At 43.1% G+C, this 21,111-nt stretch overlaps 1 protein-coding gene across 1 annotated transcript in view; it reads left to right on the top strand.

Annotated features, from left to right (window-relative positions):
- The window catches only part of elmo1 (engulfment and cell motility 1 (ced-12 homolog, C. elegans)), a 221,969-nt gene that overhangs the window by 115,545 nt on the left and 85,313 nt on the right, over window positions 1-21,111 (top strand). Inside the window, exon 16 of the mRNA XM_059945420.1 lies at window positions 9,367-9,475. Within this exon, the coding sequence (XP_059801403.1) occupies window positions 9,367-9,475 (109 nt within the window). The remainder of the gene's footprint in view (window positions 1-9,366; window positions 9,476-21,111) is intronic.

The following is a 21,111-nucleotide window of genomic DNA, read 5'->3' on the forward strand; positions in this document are numbered from 1 at the left end:
TGAATATGAAAGTAAGCCGTTGCCAGCAGCAAAAGAACTCACCCTAGTGATTATTCTGGATGAGCGGAGCATTCTTCCAGCTCCGTAAATATTAGATGTAACTTAGGCAAAAGGAAAAGGGCAATGTTTATTCTGTTTACTCAGGCAAATGCAAGTAAAGCAGGGATCACAGTATGTTCCTGCCTCTGGGCTGTGAATAATGCAAGAACAAATATTTGGGTTCTGAAATTTTTCATTGATTTTCTCTCTAATGTCAGCAAACACAAGGACTCCAGATGCATGGTCTGTCTACAGCAACACTGATGGACTGTCCTAGTGTTCCCTTTTTCCAGGATGCTGCTGCAAACAAAGAGTGATTGTACTTTTTTTTGGGGGGATGGAACACTTTTATTTTTCACTTACCAGATCGTAGAATAATCCTGGACAGTCAGTTCGCTGAAACCGTGTCCACATTTTCGTTAATTAGTGCAGGAAAGGGGTTCCTGTGAATTTAAAGTTAATGTGGTGAACATCTCCCATTGACATTTATGAAGAAGGGGACAATGGGTTGTTGAAGTTTTATTGTAACATGCTTAGTTTGGACAGTATGCTGATGCAAGAGTCACTGGCACACCTCAGCTCCAAGGCAGCACACACAACTCAGGCAGCATCTATAGAGGGGAATACTACTGCTATATAGTATTCCATTGCTGTGAAAGTTGGTTTCGTCATGGCAGTAGTGATTTCAGTCTCTCTGCAGCAGAAGGCAGGATCTCCCAGTGGCTTCCCATTCACACACTGATTTGCCTGGTCATGGCTTCCTCTACAGCCAATTTGAGGAGCAACACATCATTTTCTGTCTGGATAGTTTCCAACTGGACAACATAAACATCAATTTATTTAACTTCTGGTAATTACTCTTTATGGCCCCCCCCCCCCCAATCACCCTACTTCCCTTTCTTTCACATCCCATTGTGGTTACCTTCTCACCCCTTCTATTTTCCTCATCTGCCTGTCACCTTCCTCTGCTTTCCTCCTCCTTCTCTGGTCCACTGTCTTTTCCTATTAGAGTCCTCCTTCACCCCTTTACCTTTTCCAGTTATTGACCCCCCCCACCCTAGCTTCTTGTTACATCTCCTCTCCGCCACCCACACACCTTCCCCCTCACCTGTCCTCACCTATCACCTGCCATCTCCCCCCCCTTTACTCTGGCTTTTGCCCTTTCCTTTCCACTCCTGATGAAAGGTTGCATCCCAAAATGTCAACTGTTTATTCCCCTCCATAGATGCTTTCAGACTTGGAGAGCTCCCCCAGCATTTTATGTGTGTTGTTCAAGATTTCGGGTATCTGAAGAATCTCTTGTGTCTACTGTAACTCGGGGATCACACACAAAATGTTGAGGGAACTCAGCAGGCTTTGGAAAAGAGTGCAGTTGGCGTTTTGGGCCAAGACTCAACAGCTCGGGGGCTTTGGTTTGATCCTGAGTTTTGGTGCTGCCTGTGTGGAGTGAAAGTGTTCACTCTGTGACTGCATTGTTCCCTCTGGCTGAGGCAGGTGTCTCCTACATGGCAGAGGTTAACTAGCTGCTGTAAAAAGTTCCTTTGTGTAAAGTAATGGCAGTGCCAATGCTGGCTGCGGGAGAGAGAATGGGTTGCAGGAAAATACGGAGAGGGTGGATTGGACTGAAGCTATTTGCTCCCCGTTATAATTTTAGAACATCAAAGCTCCAATGCAAACAGCCATTTCATTATGGAGGTGCCCGCAACATAAAAGCAGGCCCTTCAATCCACTTTTCAGGATATCAGGGTACGTCCACACTATGCCGGATAAATCCGTAACCGAAGCTTTTTCTCTTCGTTTTTACCCTCCGTCCACACTAAAACAGCATTTTTGTCCCCCGAAACCAGAGCTTTTCAGAAACGCTCTCCAGGGTGTGTAATTTTGAAAACGTCACTTGGGCTGATCAATGTGGACTGAGTAACCGGAGAAATCTGAAAACGCTGTCAGATGACAGCACGCCATTTCATTGTTTTCTTGAAAGCAACCTAACAATTTCAGAACAGAAGGCGACAAGACTGAAGCCAGAAGAGTTAGAAATATACTCACCAAATACTTTGACCCATAACTTACTGAATAAATAAGTATACTCACTTTGTCCTGCTTTCTGTCCTTGCTCGTATGAAGGTGGTTTACCTATTTATGCAAGTACTTCTCCGACAATAGATGTGTAACAGCCTAATGTAACATTGTATGGAAATACAAGATAACACTGATGCAGACATGTTTTATACATTTAACAAGGTGCTTTATTAATGCAACAGAGTTAGTCAGTTTTTCAATGTTTGTCGTCAGCCGGGTCAATCTGTCCATGAACTCCCTGTCGGTTGCCTCCATACGCTCCAGTATTTTTTTTTACTTTTAAGTCCTGTTGCACAAGAGCCAACAACTGCCCGTCGTTTAAGTTTTTCTAGTCCGTAACTGAACAAACAAGCACCATCTTTCACAGCGAGATTTGACGCCAAACATGCTGCTTGTTTTTGGTAGATGTGTCCTGCGCATGCACAGTAGGAGGAGATTCGCTGAAATCTCTGTTTCAATGTGGACAGAGATATTTTTTTCAAATGCCTAGTGTGGACGCCTATCGATTTTACGTGAAACCGGCGTTTTCAAAATTATCTGGTCTAGTGTGGACATAGCCTCAATCATCCATGTTGGTGGAGGATGAGAGAAGTTTGTTATACAGCGACCACATCTTAAGCAATCTTGCACCCATTGTTTAAGAGCCTGATTGTTTGATTCGTATGACTTGGGTTAGGAGGCAGAGGTACAATAAATTACTTTTGAAATAGTCATTTGTAGGCAATACTGCAGCCAATTTATGCACAGCAATTTATCCATAAATTGCAGGAAATTCATTATCGAATATTTCTGTGATGTCAGCTGTATGATAACCAGAGACCTGCCCAGTAATCTGTCTAGGTTTGGGTGGTGGGGTGGAGGAGTTGGGGGCTGTAGTGGGGAGGAGGGAAGGGAAATCTATGAAGTGCACCTGAAAGAACAGGCAAGGCACTGCTTTAACATTCCATTCTGTGAGACCTCCTCCATTGTAGACCCTTGGTACTGCATTGAAGCACTGGCCAGGGTATGAACTTGTGTCTGTGCACGGGGTATAGGCCAAAGTCAGTCAGAACTCGGCAGTTTCTCTTTAATAATTGCTTGCAGATATTTTCTATTTGTATCACTGGTTCAAATTATAAAAGAAAAATTGAAAGATGAACTATTGGTATGTAAAGGCATATGGGCCGGTTGCTTCCATAGTGTTGTTAAATGCATCCTAAAGTCTGAAAGTCAGGATTGCCACAATGCTGAAATAAAAGCACAGATTGCTGAAAATACTAGCTGTTCAAGTAGCATTTATGAAAAAGGAAGGAGAGTTACACACACAGATTGCTGGTGGAACTCAGCAGGTCAGGCAGCATTTATGGAAATGAATAAACAGTTGACATTTCAGACCAAGCCCCTTCTTCATCAGGACTGGACAAGAAGGGGTAGAACGCAAGAATACAAAGTTTGGGGGGAAGGGAAGGAGGATAGCTAGAAGATGATAGATGAAGTCAGGTGGCCGGGGAAAGGTAAAGGACTGGAGAGGAAGGAATCTCACAGGAGAAAGGGAAGAAGGGCCACAGGCGGAGATGATAGGCAGGTGAGGAGAAGAGGCTAGAGGCCAGAGCGGGGATTTGAAGAGGGAAGGGAGAAGGAAATTAAATTTCACTGGAAGAAAATATCAATGTTTATTTTATCAATTTGGAGATTACCTAGACCAGGGGTCAGCAACCTTTACCACTGAAAGAGCCACTTGGACCCGTTTCCCACAGAAAAGAAAACACTGGGAGCCGCAAAACCCGTTTGACATTTAAAATGAAATAACACTGCATACAACGTTTTGTTTTGCCTTTATGCTATGTATAAACAAACTATAATGTGTTGCATTTATGAAATTGATGAACTCCTGCAGAGAAAACGAAATTACATTTCTGCATGCAACAAAAACATTTTGAACTCTGAAAAAAAAGACATTGGGTTGAAGGTTACTTTTAAGTAAAATACTCAACGTCTATTTGAGTCCTTCTTGTATTTATGAAAAACGCCAAACTTAAATTTGCCGCCAGCAGCAAACCAAAAATAACGTCAGCCAGCTGTCAACCTGAAAAATAAAAGGACTATTTCACTGAACAATGAAAACATATGAATATACGTAAAATAATAGGCAATTAAAATATTTATCATACTTGGTCAGGTAGACTCACACCTGACAATGCAGTCGTATTCAGTAGGGATGGATCGATGCTTAGGGGAGTGACCGGGAAGGGTAATGTGTTTTTTTCCTCTCTGAACTCACAGAAGCGTTTCCCAAACGATGTTTGCATTGCGATGATTGCAGAATGTAAATACTCCGAATTTATCATGTCGTGACCTTGTTTGAACTCTCTCAAATTGGGGAAGTGAGACAAAGTGCCTTTCTGTAAATCTCTGGCAAGCACTGTCAACTTGCGCTCAAATGCCAAAACATCCTCCAACATGTGCAGGGCTGTGCGTCCTTTCCCCTGAAGAGCTGTGTTCAGCGTGTTCAGGTGCGCTGTCATGTCTACCATGAAGTGTAGCTTTTCCAGCCACTGTGGCTGTTCCAGCTCAGGAAAGGTGAGCACTTTGCTGCCCAGGAACGTTTTCACTTCTTCCAGACACGCGACAAAGCGTTTCAGCACCTCCCCTCTGGACAGCCAGCGATAAAAACACGTTGTAGCGGTGTGCTACACGCAGTCAGTAAACTGCAGTCAAAGATAGCTTTATTCGAACTAAACAGCCTTGTTTTTAAGCCTCCCTCAACCCGCCCCCCCATGGGCGCGGATGCTCCAAAAGACACGTACTCACAAACCCCCGTAGGCTATCACCCTTAGCCTGAACGCTGGCTAATTGTGAGCCGGTTCGGATGTGTCAGGAAATGGGTCGCCACAACGTCTTATTTAGATTGTACAAGATCACCATAATCTTCAAATTTAGAATTACATTTCAAAAACTAACAAACTAACATAAAATACATTTTAATTAAATACTGACCAATTATTTCCCAAAGCATCAGGGAGCCGCAGCACAGACGTAAAAGAGCCACATGTGGCTCCGGAGCCGCGGGTTGCCGACCCCCGACCTAGACAGAATATGAGGCATTGTTCCTCGACCTTGAGTGTGGCCTCATCATGACAAAAGAAAAGGCCGTAGATCGACATGTCAGAACGGGAGTGGGGGTAGGAATTTAAATGTTTGGCCGCTGGGACATTCTGTTTTTGGCGGATGGCAGCAAAAGTGCTTAACGAATTATGTCAGGTCTCACCAGTGTCGAGGAGGCTTAATCGGGAGCATCAGATACAGTTGGAAAATCCCAAAAAATTTGCAGATGAAGTGTTGCCTCACCTGGGAGGATTGTTTGGAGGTGAGGGAGGAGGTAAATGGGCAGGTGTGTGTCTCAGGTTAGTGGCTTTTTGTCAGAATGCATTGAGTTTTGTTGAAAAAGTTATGGTGAGCTCATCATGATCTCCTGAGGATTTCTAACATTTTCAGTTTTAATTTGCTAGTTTGCATTCTAACAGCCTGAGCAAAGAAACACGGTTGATATAGTGCCTTGAGAAGTGAATGTGTTAACAGGAGTTCACTTCAAATTATTTGTTCCTGCAGTTTTGTAAAGATTCAAACAGATCATTTGGTTGCTAGGCTTCTCTGACCTGTAATGTTTTTTCATTGGGGGTTTGAATATCTAGTGGATATTTCTAAGGGCTTTCACAAACATGATGTGGCTGATTAGATCGTAAATTGCAGTGCCCGAAATGATTATACATTATGCACAATTCACATGCAATGTAGGGAGTGGATGGGAGAAAAGTGTGGCTTTGAGACCTTGGTCAGTTCCAGGCCTTGTCACATGCTGTGGCCTTGTGAAGCCAGGTGAGCTGCAGTGTCTTTCCTTCCCTTGGGAGTGGCCGATGATGAAGGTGGTGGCAGGGTGTGGTCCCTTTGTTCCTTTAAGTGAATGCAAGCTGATATTTCCAGCTGAGTTTAAAGCAAGTCTAAAAGGCAGTCTCTTTATGGTATCCGGTTACATCTCCATCTCATTTGCAACTTGGATAAAATGATTTGATGACGGCCTGTCAAAATATGCACAGATTTATTGCCAGGAACGTGTGTAATTGAGGCAGTTTAATCTTTGTTCAGTTGAAGGGAAGATTGCAATGACATACTACCAAGAGAGAACAATTACACACATTTTGAAATCTTGATTTATCAGTGCGATTCTGGAAAGATATTAAGGACTTATTCGATGTTTTCAATATGGCAGACTGTCTGTGTGTGTCTTTCCCCTTTTTTGTGCCACATGCACAGAGCTTTCTGCTATTGTCTGCAGAACTGTGGGATAAAGGCTTGGTGAGAGTTGTACAGTTCAGGTAACACTAGTTGCTGTGATAATCTGTTCTTTATCTGCACCATTCCGTTGTTAAAGACATCACACCAACACACAGGGGTCTTGATGCACTGCAAAGCTGGCAGTTCTATAGTCACCTGAACTTGCCCTTGCATTGCTCAGAGTATCTGCTTAGATCCCCTGAATCAGGTGCTTGGCCCTGCCGCAGTGCTGAAGCGCCTCAAACCAAAGTATGCAATCACAAGCAAGAGAAAATCTGCAGATGTTGGAAAGCCAAGTAACACACAAAATGCTGGAGGAACTCAGCAAGCCAGGCAGCATCTATGGGAAAGAGTACACAGTCCTGCTGAAGGGTCTCGGCCCAAAACATCGACAGTACGATTTTCTATAGATGCTGCCTGGCCTGCTGAGTTCCTTCGGTATTTTGTGCATGTCACTTATTGATTCCATATTTGATTGTGATCTGTCCATCTCCATCACCTGTTTGCCCACCATCATTCTCCAGAGACCGTACCTGCCCACCTCAGTCCTCGGGTACATTATCTCTCTTTCCTCTGGAGACTCCAGAGGACTTGCACTTGTTCTGTTGAACACCCCTGCCTCTCCCTGCCGTTGCCCAATTACAGATTGATCTTCTGAAAATTAAAAGTCAGTTTTCACATCTGTGCTGACTGCACCCAGCTCACATTTTGGCTTTATCCCTAAATTGCTGGACTGTTTGTCCAAATCTAATTCTGGAGAAACTCACATTTTCTTCAGTGAAATTGGCCATGGTCTTCAATCCTTACTGCAAACTCTTTTTCTCCCATCCTTTTTCCTGGCTCCAAACTGCAAATGAATCAGATGCTTCACAACCTTGGGTGTTGTATTTGGCCTCAGCTGAGCTACAAACTGTGTATCTTTGTGTCACCACTGACTGGCCATTTCCACTTCAGTAACATCACCCAACTGCACTCCATCTCAGCTCATGTACTGTACTTCTGAAGTCCTCATCCAAGCCTTGTTACATTTAGATTTAACAGTTCTAATCTTGTACTATTCAGCATCCCCTATTCTGCTGTCTGTAAATTTGCATCCAAATGAAACTCAGACTAATTCACGTCAGTGATCAGCCCTGTTCATTTTCAGTAAAAACCCTCCCTTGAATTTGAAATTCCCCCTCCTCTTTCTTAATTTGCCTCCTTCCTGATTTCTCCTTTGGCTACCCTTCAAATCCAATCTCTGTGGATTGATGCCAAGTCTAGCCTTGCCGCTGTGAAACTCCTTGGGACATTTCTGTAATTGTCAATGCAGAATCCATCCTACTTAATCATTTTTCAGATGTGGACATCACTGGGAAGGTCAACAATTATTGTCCATTCTAAATTGACCTTGAACTTTAACTGTTCTAAAGCATTTCGGAGTGCAGTTAAGAGTTAACCGTGTTACTGTTGTCTTAGAGTTGTTTCTAGGCCTGACTCTGCAATGGCAACAGAATTCCTCCAAGAACATTGAACCTGATTCCACCACTATGAACTTTCATCTTCATGTTCACTGATACTAATATTTTCATTCCAAGTTTATTTAATACATACCTTAAATTGGGGCACTACCATGACATAGTGGATAGTACAACACCGTTACAGCTCATGATTAGAGTTGGGAGTTCAGTTCCATCCAGCACTCTCTGTCTGTATGTTTCCTCATGACTGTGTGGGTTTCCTCTGGGTGTTCCAGTTTCCTCCCACAGTCCAACGATGTACTGGTTAGTAGGTGAATTGGTCATTGTAAATTGTCCTGTGATTAGGCTAGTGTTTAATTGGTGGGTTGCTGGGTGATACAGCCCTTAGGCCGGGAGGGCCTGTTCCGCACTGTAAGTCTTAAGTACATAAATTTCCAAATTGTTGTGACGGGATTCAAAATTGTTGGGTGAATGAAGCCACCAGAAAGAAGTACTGGTAGATACAAGCAACACCCACACAATGGTGGAGGAACTCAGCAGGCCAGGCAGCATCTATGGGAAAGAATACAGTCAACATTTTGGGTCCAGTTCCTTCAGCAAGACTGAAGAAAAAAAGGTGAATATTTCAGACAGAGATCTTTTGGCAGGATCACTCTCCTCATCTTTTTTTCTTCTGATCCTACAGAAGGGTTTCGGCCCAAAGCATCGACTGTACTTTCCTCACCCTGGTCTGCTGGGTTCCTCCAGCATTTTGACCTGTTGCTTGGATTTCCAGCATCTGCAGATTTTCTCTTGTTTGTGACTGGTAGATACAAGCAGCGTCTTTATTTGACAAAACAAGGTACTGTGGGCGTCATACGGAGGCACTTTTGGTTGAAAGGTCTTACTGGTCCAATGTGAAGCTCCGTATTTTATGTGCTAAACATCAAACAACAATTCCATATTTACCAAGTATGGGCAATGTTTTCTCTGAAAGTACACACCTCCATATTCGCACATACATCACAGACATCCAAGTGAATTTTAATCAGCATTGTCTGGTCTCAGATTCACGGCTTTCAGGAACCCATTGTTCAGAGCTGCACTCCGTTAAATCCTCAATACATATTCAGATGTGAAGACTGGTAGCCAAAGTTGTTTGCAAAATATTAATGTGCTAAACCCAAAGTTTGTTCTAACAAAAGTCATCTTCAAATTAACAATATAGGGCAGTAACCAGATTCTTCTACTGCAGAAATCTGATATGCATCTGCTCAGTTGATGTAATCCAATAGATCTAGAAACTTGAGCTTTAAAATCAAGGGATTATGTATGTAGTACAGACAAGGTTTACCTGCACTTCAGGTGATGTGGCTGCATTGCCAGAGATTCATTGAGTCATCCCAGACCCCTTCCTTTCCTCTCTGTGGTTTGGCATTTTGGAATACAGAAGTTTAATTTTTAGTAATCTGTTTACTATTCATCTGGTTACTGACAGATTGTGCTGGAGAACAGCAGTCGGGAAGATAAACATGAGTGTCCATTTGGTCGGAGCAGTATTGAGCTTACCAGGATGCTGTGTGAAATCCTCAAAGTGGGAGAACTTCGTAAGTTTTCATGCTACCATTCTAAATAAAGCCCTGATGTTTGTTAACCTGCCATGCAAAGAGGGAACCTGTTGATATCAATTCCATATAAGATGGTTTATGTAAAATATGAATGTTATTGCTATTATTACTTTCTGTTAATTTACTGCCTGGACAAGGGTAGGGATTGGAATATGAGACGTTCCTATCTGCATCTTAGATTTCAGAGAAAGGGGCAGCAATAGATTTCACATGGAAGCGGAATGGCAAAGAATCTGTCTTCTAGCTGGTCATTGTTAGAGAGGCAACTGAAAATAAATAGCATTTTCACAGCACTTTTCACATGGCAAGGACTTAGCAAACCACTGTACTTAAAAAGAAAGAAACTTACTTAAGTGTTTGTAGTCACAATAGAAATATAGGCAACTATACCTAGAATCTGCCTGACATCTTTGAAAGTGACATTGCCAAGAATTCTGCCCTGGAAGCTCTGAGGTTGATCATACAGCTCCAGCCTACACTTAAAGGCTTGCCAGCTTATTTCTCTGTTACACGCTATCGGTGGCTTATGGAGTTCCTCGTAATACATTGTAAGATGAAACACAACACTGAGGGAGGTGAAACATCAGGCATGAAACCCCTTTTTAACCAGGCATCTCTAGAGATGTGGCTTGGTAGCCCCTCACTACAGCCATTGAACTCAGCAGTGAGAAAAACACCTTTCTCGAACTCCATATGTCTAGGGTTGGTATGAATCTGGTCCCATCAAAACCCGGAGGTCAGGTTGTCTCAACCACACGGACCCCGACCTGTGTGAATACTTCGTAAAGACTGCCCTGTGCAATTAGCCATCGATAAGAAACAACAGATCATCCACGGCATACAATTGTAAAGTATATTCGCAAATTTCAGCTTTATCAGTTAGTAGGAATAGGAAAAAAGAAAAAAAAAAAGGCCCATTATATTTAACCCTGTCCAAATGTACACATAAATTGGCACTCAGCTTGAAGATGTCTTTAACTCGCGCACTGGAGCCATGGTCTGCTTGAAAATGCACAGCACCTTCCAAATGTTGCTCAAAATCCATCTCAAATGGGAATCTGTGTCCTTCCTCCTTGAAGCCATTCATCTGCACAAAGTACCTTGTGCAACAGGGACGGTATCCTCAGTCATCTTCCCTCCTGTCTTCTCCCGGCTCCCGCCAAAAAAGACCTTGACCCACAACAATGTCCATCACAAAAGCCTCTCTGCCCAGTGTTCTTTAGAAACTTCTCCCAATTCCACCATCCTGAGTGGCTGACACAACATTCCTGAGTTGAACAACGTAGCCCCTTATCTTCAGCTCAAACCCAAATGGGCTTAAAAGAGAACAGACTGCTCTTACAGAACTGCTAAGACAAAATACTGCATAGCAATAAAAATCATAACCAGGGTGTTATAGAAGCATCACAGCTTTTTAAGTACAAAATAAAAGATTATTGCCGTCTCTAATTCCCTACCAATATGCTTTAATCTCACAGTCCACTGAATCTGACTTGGATAATTTATGCTAAATCTTTTATTTTAAAAAAATGAGTAAGTGTGAAATATGGTTCAATCCTATGAGGACTATAAAGGAGTCTAACTCATAATTAGATTTCAGCTTTACCATACTTGCATTTTCAATATATTAAAGTTTCACAGTTGGTGGAGGAACTAAAGTGTCAGACACAACCATCTCCCTCCACCAAAAGAAAGTGTAACCACCTACTATTAACATTCAGAGACATTGTTGTTGTTGTGTCCTTCACTCCCGGCATTCTGAGTAGGTCATCATTCAACTGGCCCTGTGGCTACAACGTAAGAGGCTGGGCACTCTGTGGTAAATGACTCTCCTGTCACCCCAAAGCCTTTCCATCATCCTTGCACAACCCCCTCATGGTTCCAAAACACATCCTCCACACTCAAGAAGGCTCACCAACTTTCCGAGAAGGCTGAAGAGAGATGGACTCTGCACAACCATACTCACAGCATTCTGTTGCGGCTCGGTTGAGGGCATCCCAACATGTTAGGTCACTGTGTGGTTAAGAAGCTGCACTGCAACAGACTGAGTTCCTACGACAAGTACTTAAAACTGTCCAAAGCATCACTGAAACCCGCTATGTAGAGACAGGCGCTGGAAAATGGCCAGCAATGTCGTGAAGGATCCCACCCACCTTGCTCATGGACCGTTTATCCCTCTCCCATCGGGGAAAAGGCTACACAGCATCCACACCAGGACTACCAGACTCAAAACAGTTACTTCCCCAAAGTCAACAGACTGATCAACACCTTCACCCATTAACCCGCCCCACCATGTTCCTTACCACCCCCTGCTTTATCACTTCCTATCAGATGTGTAGATATCCCTGTACCTGCCATCACTTTATATGCATACAATCAGACTATGTATATAACCTAATTTTATCTATTTCTATTTATTGTGTTTTAAAAAATGTTATGTTCTTTATGCTTGTTGTTTTACACTGCATCTGATCTGGAGGAACAATACTTTGGTTCTCCTTTGCACAATAAACAATCTCGAATCTACAAGGCACAGGACTGGGGTATGATAAAATTCACTGCACTTGCCATGGTTCCTACAACTTGTTGCGGTCCAAACAATGCAGCTCTTTTATTTGGCACCTCCATCAATCACCACTGAAGATTTTTTAAAAAACACTCTTTAGTATAGTTTAGTGGCAAGGAGAATTGAAGGGCAGCTGACAGATAGTGAGTTACAGGAGTGAAGGAAAGTAAGGAACAAGTGATGAGAATCAGAGACTGTTCCCCACGAACAGGCACGGGCACACCTTCCGTGTCATTCTAAGTACAAAAAATGTAAACGCGAGTAAAATGATAATCACTAACTTTATGATTTAGGACAGCGCTGCCCGTAGCCCAGTCTGTTACTGAGAGCACTGAAACAAAAGCGCATGATTTCTGAAAGTTGGAGTGGTGCTGTGTTGTACATCGGTATTTCAGTCACGGTGAGTAGGGTGTTATATTGAAGTGATTCAAGGCTGTGGAGAAAGACCAGGGCAGTTGGAATAGCTTTAGACTTTTTACAGGACTGTAGGGAGCAAATGGAAAAATACAGTGGAACTTGTCTAGAATTACACACAGCAACAGAGATTGGATTTTGGGATTAATTTTAGATTCATACAAATTAGGGAGAAAGAAGGAATAGAGGCATTGTTAGGAGTTGGTCAAGGGCTAAAGGAAGGGAGTGAGGTGTTGGGATTATTTTCACCTTGCCTTTCTTTATTGTAAAGTAGTTTTATGTTTCTTTTAATCTCAGAAGGAGCACTAAACTCTTCTAGATTATCCTTTTGAGGCATCAGAATAAGAGATATTTTCAACCTTGGTGCAAATATAGCTTCCTTGTGATCCAGGGAGTTAATTGTTAAGTTGTCATCTTCTATTGTGACTCTTAAACACTTGATAGACGGTGCTTGTATCGTCAAGAATGTTTTCCAAAAAATACTCTATTTAGACTCAATGTGATTGAAACAGTAGAAGAGTAGTTGGTTAGTTCAAGGGCTAAAGGACTAATTTGGAATTTATGTTAAATTGGTATTATGCTTTAGTTAAGTATGTCCATTTATACAGTAAGTTGTACACGTAGCCTGGTGAATTTTGCATATCACTGGATGCAGTGGTTCCGATGTAAAGTGAATAAAATACTTGAGCTATGTTAGGATTTTAATGTCTTAAAAACATTAATGACAATTGCACTGACTTTCAACAGAGAAATTGAACCAAGGTCCTACTGACCTCTTGAAGGGACATAAAGGATCTCATGGCACTTCCTAGAAGAAGAGCACAGTTGATCTCCCTGGTTCCTAGCCAACATTGCCTCCATCAACCAATATCCTAAAGTAGATCATCTTGTCATCTTTTTTTTTCATGTCACCTTGCTATATGCAAGCAGATTCCAGCGTTGTGACTGTTAATATACTTGGGTCCAAGCTAACTGGATTTGCCAAAGGCAGGTTCTTTCATTGCATCTACCTAATGTATCCTCTTTTCAATGACTTTTGTGTTGCTTCCAGAGATTGAACCAAATAGATTGAGACTACACCTGGAGCAGTGCAAGCAGTTTTAATTTCTAGATATACAGCCAAGAAACAGGCCCTCCCAGCCAAACGAGCCCGCACCATCCAATTAGGTGCATGACCAATTGCCTACTAACCATATGTCTTTGGAACGTGGGCGGAAACCAAAGCACCTGGAGGAAACCCACGTGTTCATGGAGAGAAAGAATAAAGTCCTTACAGACAGTGGCGAAATAGTGTTGCACTAAGCACTACACTAGTGATCCTCCATACTTCTAGTTTCCTTAGTTAAGCAAGGTATGAATGCCTCAGAGTACAGTTGACCAGTTTGGAAAATTTAGATGTTATGAGGTAACGCAATAGCTAACATTTAATGAATAATGTAAGTAGTTTGGAAAACCCCCTTTATTGTTTGAATTAATGAAAGCTCCCTGAGGGAATAGACTTCTCAGTGAAATCGATGTGTGCCTTGGGGATCACAGCAGTCAGTCTGAAGACATCAGACACTGTCAAGCAGAGGAAAGAGGCAGTGCTGCATGTTCTCCTCATTACATGAACAAGTCAGTGCAATTGTTAATGTGCATAAAAGCACTGGTTGGCAGATTTGCTATGGGTTCATGGTTTATTTATTTTCCTTTTCAGTCAAAGTCTCTTCAGGTCTTTAAAAAGAGCTTTTACCCTTGTGCTGAAGTTTGAAATAAGTATTTTGAGAAGGTGCTCTCAAGTCCCCATGCATATACAAATGCTGTCTAGGTGCAGAGGCATTGAACAGGAAGCACCATCAGTAATGGACCATAAGGCAACTCTTAAGAAATTGAATTAGGATAAATGTGGTCTCTTGGCATCACCTGCTGCCATAACCAGGGTCTCAGCAAGATTCTGTTGACTATTGCATATGCTGTTTCAAGGGGAATAGAATATAACACCAAGGACATAATGTTGGCACTAATTAGGCCACACTTGGAGTATTGTCAACAGTTTTGGGCCTGTATCTTAGAAAGGATATGTTGTCAATGGGGAGAGTCCAGAGGAGGTTCACGAGGATGATTCTGGGAATGAAGGAGTTGACATATGAGTAGTGTTTGGCAGCTTTGGGCCTGTACTCACTGGAATTTAGAAGAATGCAGGGGGATCTCATTGAAATCCACCAAATGTTGAAAGGACTAGATAAGGTGGATATGGAGAGGATGTTTCCTGTGTTGGGGGTATCCAGAACTAGAGGGTACAGCCTCAAAATTGAGGGGTGACCTTTTAGAACAGAGGTAAAGAGGATTTTTTTTCTCACCAGAGAATAGTAAATCTGTGGAATGCTCTCCCACAGACTGCAGTGGACGTCAAGTCCGTGGGTATATTTAAGGTGGAAGCTGATAGTTTCCTGATCAGGCAGGGCATCAAAGGATATGGTGTATGGAGTTAAGTGGGATCTGGGATTGGCCATGATGGAATGGTGAGGCAGACTCGATGGGCTGAATGGCCTATTTCTGTTCCTATATCCTATGGTCTTATTCTGCCTAGGAAGAGAGCCTGAGGATGTCAGTTTAATTTCCACCCATCCTAGCTGGTGGGATGTGGGAAGAATTTTAAAGTATAATTGTTTTAGATATAGGAGAAAACTTGAGTCACAGGGAGAACGTGCGGACTGCACACAGACAGCACCAGAGGTCAGGATTGAACTCTGGCCACCAGAGCTGTAAGCCAGTGGCTCTATTAGTTGTGTCACTCTGTAGTAGTTGGCCTTTTGGTTCAGAGACTGACCTTTGAACAGAGGGAGCTCTGCGGTGTGGGAGGTGTCATCACAGGGGTTGTAGAAGCTGAATCGTGATCCGCCTACAGTAGACACCTGAAAGCCCTGAAGCAATACCACCTAAGAAACTTTTAGAAAAGATTTTGAGAAGCTCCCAGATAGTCAGGTGCACTAACACCAGCGTACTGGCGGAGGTCAATGGTGAATAGCAAATCCACCATGTTAAAGCAACACCAACTCCAGTGGATGGTCATGTCGTTTGGATGCCGAACTTGTCACTCCACAATCAGATCCTTTACTCCCTGTTGAAGCTGCTGGTGTTCAAAGGAAACACTACAAAGATAACATCAAAATCAGCCGTAAGAAATTCAGCCTTGCATGTTAAAAACTGGGAAAGCTTTGCACTCAATAGATGTTCCTTGAGGGAAATCTGCTCAGGAGGGAGCCATGCTACACGAGAGCAACTTCCGCTGTGCCGCAGAGACCAAGTGGCAGCTGCAAAAGGAGAGACTGAACAACCAAAAGACCCGACCATAGATCCCACTTACTCGTGTCCACACTGCACCAGAATATGTGGATCCTGGATTGGCCTCCAGAGTCACCAGAGGACCCACCCATCGAAGACCTCTTAGAAGAACATATTGCTCGACTTGCGTGATCGCACTAGTGTAAAAGATCTCATGAGAAAAAGATGGAAAATTCTGTCCAATGCCCTGGTCGGTATTTATCCTTAACTAATTTTGCAGTAAAAACAAATGACCTAAATGTTACCGCTTTGATCTTTGTAGGACCTTGCTGTTAGGAAGCTCATTTCCATGCTATAATGGAATATTATCAGTCCATTTATCAGTGCTTCAGATTGTTCAGAGGCCACAAAAGGCCTCGGATTGTTTCAAGGCCTTGTTTTGAAGTCACAATTGCTGCTCCATGGACAAAGATTTTTTTATACCGAGTTTGTTGGGCAGTTAAGACTAAAAACTTTTTTTAGCGTGATTGTGAGCCTAAATAATCTCAGTGACCTCAGCCTTTGATTGTTTTGTGTGTGAGTGTGGTGCAAATGGCTTCCTGACCCAGCACTATCCCTCCATTAATAGTGGCTGGCCTTCTGTCTCAGGTCCACTTCCCTGGATTCCAGAAATCCATCAGACTCAGCTTTGGATGTATTATAGGCCCTTGGGAGTATCAAAGTTGAAAGATCTTCAAATGTCTTCTATTCTAATGCAAAGTGTAAATCAGAGGTCAAGGTCAGACTGAGGCTGAAGTGGCCTCTGGAGTATTAGGCAGGCTGTGGACTCGAGAATCAGGCTCCCTTCCCACTGTAAGTTTGCTATTAGATTGCAAAGCAAGGCTATTGTGTGTTATTGCTGCAGTTACTATGTGTGCAACCTCGAGCAGTGCCAAATGTTTATTCCCATGTACTGAGCCTAGCAGCCCAGGGCCACACCACCTCATTTAAACATTATCTATGAATCACATGTTCTTTAAATATTTGTACAATTTGAGAAACTTACCGTAATTTCCTGGTACAAATATAATGCAACTAGCATCTTCCTTTATAGAGGTTCCTTTATTGTTTCTTCACAAAGTTGAAGGCACAGTTGGCTGCCTTCTGCACTCTGTTCGAAAGCCCTAGTTGGGCAATCTTTCATTGATTCTGTTATGGTTAATCTATTGATTTATTGAGTATGCCCACAAGAAAATGGATCTCAAGATTGTATATGATGACATATATGTACTCAGATAATAAAATTTATTTTGAATATTGAGTACGTTTTTTGAGCCTAAATTACAGAGAATAGGATTATAACGTCTTATTAGCATCAAATGACCTTCGTATGCTGCTTTTCAGCTTAACAGCCAGGGTTTCAGCAAATCCTTTTGACCTGATCAATCTGATTGCAGCTCTAATCTACTACTATTGTTACTGGTTTGAGCGCTGTTAACATGAGAAATAGTCTGTTTCATTTGCTTATCTCAGACATGGCCTGAGCATCCCTTTGCTTGGTGTAGTTTATCTTGTTGAACATTAATGTTTTAATCACTGAAACGTTAGCTGCCTAATGCCTGAAGGTATTGCTGTCAATGTATGGTGTGTACTTAATTCCCACTTCCTACTATTCAAGCTGGCAGACAATACAGTTATTCCTCACCGGCTTGCTATGGCTGTTATTTTCCCTTCTTTTGAGCATTGTGCTTGTGTGTGTGTAGCATTTTTTACAATGTATCTATGACAATATTTTTCTTTATCTCTTTCTGTATTCTTGATCCTTAGCCTGAATCCATTTAATCTACTATTCATAGCTTGCCTTAAAACTGTTTTTAACCAACTACTGTTATTTTGCCAAATTGGGTCAGTACAGGAATGGTAGGTGCAGTGTCAAAAAGATTTTTCCAAAATAGAATTTCTCCCAAAATAGAAATGTTCCCTTGAACTCAAAGGCCATTTTTTATTGTACTACAATCAGATGAGCTTGCATTGAATCCACTTTACAAAGAGCAGCATTGTTGGCTTGGATGCTGATTCACATACACCGATGACAGACTTTGGACCCACGAGGAGGGAGCTGGGGGGGCTGGCGGCATTTTGAAGCCAAGTTGTAAGGACCGGGTGAAGCTCTTGCCAATCAGAAACTTCAGTCCAGGACCCCCTGATCTGGTTTCATAAAAGGAGACATTCTTTGCTAACAGCAATATAATCATGGAGATTACAGCACGAGTGCAGACCCTTTGGCCCAAACAGTCGATGCTGACTGTGGCCCTACTTGAAGGATATTTCTGGAGAAATGCGAAGGGAGCAGAGATTTTCTGAAAACCAGGATCTGAAGACCCACGGGTAAGGACAATTAGAAATCCTTACTGTTTTTGAGTGTATTTGTTGACATGCCAAATCTCTTCAAACTCCTAATAAAGTATAGCCACTATCTTGCCTTCTTTATAACTACATCGATATGTTGGGACCAGGTTAGATCCTCAGAGATCTTCACACAAAGGAACTTGAAGCTGCTCACTCTCTCCACTTCTGATCCCTCTATGAGGATTGGTATGTGTTCCTTCGTCTTACCCTTCCTGAAGTCCACAATCAGCTCTTTTGGCTCACTGACTTTGAGTACCAGATTGTTGCTGCGACACCACTCCACTAGTTGGCATATCACTCCTGTACACCCTCTTGTCACCACCTGAGATTCTACCAACAATGGTTGTATTGTCATCAAATTTATAGATGGTGTTTGAATTATGCCTAGATACACAGTCGTGTATATAGAGAGTGGAGCAGTGGGCTAAGCACACACCCTTGAGGTGCACCCGAGTTGATCGTCAGCAACAGCCACTCACTGGATGTTTCTTTTGTGTCTGTTGTGCATGAAAATCCCAGGAGATCATCAGTCTGGGATACTTAAAACACTCTGGCACCAATAATCTATCCATTGTCAAAATCATTTAGATCATATTTCTTCCCCAGTCTGATGTTCGGTCTGAGCAAAAACTGAATCTCTTGACCATGTCTGCATGCTTTTCTGGATTGAGATGCTGGCACATAATTGGCTGATTAGATATTTGCATTAACGAGCATGTACTTAATAAAGTTGCCATTGAGTGTATGTCAGTGATAGTAAACAATCTGATTCAGATTTTGCTACGTGAAAAGCTGTTGCTTTGTGTGCAATCCAGGGAGATTATGCATCCAGAATTATATCAAGGTAGTAAAAAGAAAACAGAACGTAGTGTTATAGTTATAGAATGCAAACCGTAGTGTTGGTAACAGACAGACATACTTTATTGATCCCGAAGGAAATTGGGTTTCATTACAGCCGCACCAACCAAGAATAGTGAAGAAATATAGCAATATAAAACCATAAATAATTAAATAATTAGTTAATCATGCCAAGTGGAAACCAGTCCAGTACCAGCCTACCGGCTCAGGGTGTCTGACACTCTGAGGGAGGAGTTGTAAAGTTTTACGGCCACAGGTAGGAATGACTTCCTATGACGCTCAGTGTTACATCTCGGTGGAATGAGTCTCTGGCTGAATGTACTCCTGTGCCTAACCAGTACATTATGGAGTGGATGGGAGTCATTGTCCAAGATGGCATGCAACTTGGACAGCATCCTCTTTTCAGACACCACCGTCAGAGAGTCCAGTTCCACCTCCACAACATCACTGACCTTACAAATGAGTTTGTTGATTCTGTTGGTGTCTGCTACCCTCAGCCTGCTGCCCCAGCACACAACAGTAAACATGATAGCACTGGCCACCACAGCCTCGTAGAACATCCTCTGCATCGTCCAGCAGATGTTAAAGGACCTCGGTCTCCTCAGGAAATAGAGATGGCTCTGACCCTTCTTGTAGACAGCCTCAGTGTTCTTTGACCAGTCCAGTTTATTGTCCATTTGTATCCCCAGGTATTTGTAATCCTCCACCATGTCCACACTGACCCCTTGGATGGAAACAGGGGTCACTGGTGCCTTAGCCCTCCTCAGGTCCACCACCAGCTCCTTAGTCTTTTTCACATTAAGCTGTAGATGATTCTGCGCACATCATGTGTCAAAGTTTCCCACCATCGCCCTGTACTCAGCCTCATCTCCCTTGCTGATGCATCCAACTATGGCAGAGTTATCAGAAAACTTCTGAAGATGGCAAGACTCTGTGTTGTAGCTGAAGTCCGAGGTGTAGATGGTGAAGAGAAAGGGAGACAGGACAGTCCTCTATGGAGCCCCAGTGCTGCTGACCATTCTGTCTGACACACAGTGTTGCAAGCGCACGTACTGTGGTCTGCCAGTCAGGTAATCAATAATCCATGACACTGGGGAAGCATCCACCTGCATCACTGTCAGCTTCTCACCCAGCAGAGCAGGGGGGATGGTGTTGAACACACTGGAGGAGTCAAAAAACAGGCTGTTTTGGCCTGGGCCAGAATCAATGATGCAGTCACCCAGCACTGAGATGTGGGGGTCAGGGCTGCACCTTGGCCTGCTGTGGTGAGTGAGAAACATTGCCAAGGATGTGCAATAAAGACATCTCAGGGTTAGGGGAGAGCTGTGCAGCCAAACCGAGCAGTGGGTGGAGATGGCATCTTCCATCACCAGCAAGAGGAGGTAATGAGAGACACGCTGGGATCCATGGAATACCTGCCGCCAGTCACCAGCAGTGGCCCGTGCTGGCTGGATCAGCCCGAGTGACTCCATCTCCACATCATGTGCCAAGTGAGCCAACTCTCGTCCTCAGGCAGACACTGCGCACTGAGCTGTGGGCATTCCATCACCGTGCCACTGCTAGCTGAGGGCAGAGATTCGTGCCAGGTACCCCTGACATCCAGGATGCGCAACACACAGCAGAGCACAACAGGGGAGAGGGTAGAGGCTGGTGCCAGGTCTCTCTCACAGCAGCGCTGAAGGTAACTCATCACAACATACACAGTGCTAACGTGACGTTCTCCAGCACCAGCCTTGTTCCTGCGAACACAGCCTGAGCTCTCAACGTACATCCCTGGTTCATTATGCTATCTGCTGCTTAATGTTCATTTTGGCTCAATAGGCATCTGAACAGCCACACATACTTGGGCTTTATAACATAAGCATGGAGCTCGAGATGTCTGGGAGAATCTTCACAAAACACAGGATAGTTTCAGCAGAAGTACTGTGTCCAGTTCTGGGCAGCGTACACACCATATGCACACAATTCCATGGTTGAGGAACTTCAGTAACATAGACAGACTGGAGAAGTTGGGGTTACTCATGTGATTGAGGTCATAAAAGGTATGGGAGAAACTGTTCCCATTAGTTGGGGATTAAGAACCAGTGGGCATAGAATGATGACAAAAGAACTGAAAGTGAGACAC

The sequence above is a fragment of the Hypanus sabinus genome, chromosome 20 (genome assembly GCF_030144855.1).
Source record: "Hypanus sabinus isolate sHypSab1 chromosome 20, sHypSab1.hap1, whole genome shotgun sequence".
Lineage (NCBI taxonomy): Eukaryota > Metazoa > Chordata > Chondrichthyes > Myliobatiformes > Dasyatidae > Hypanus > Hypanus sabinus.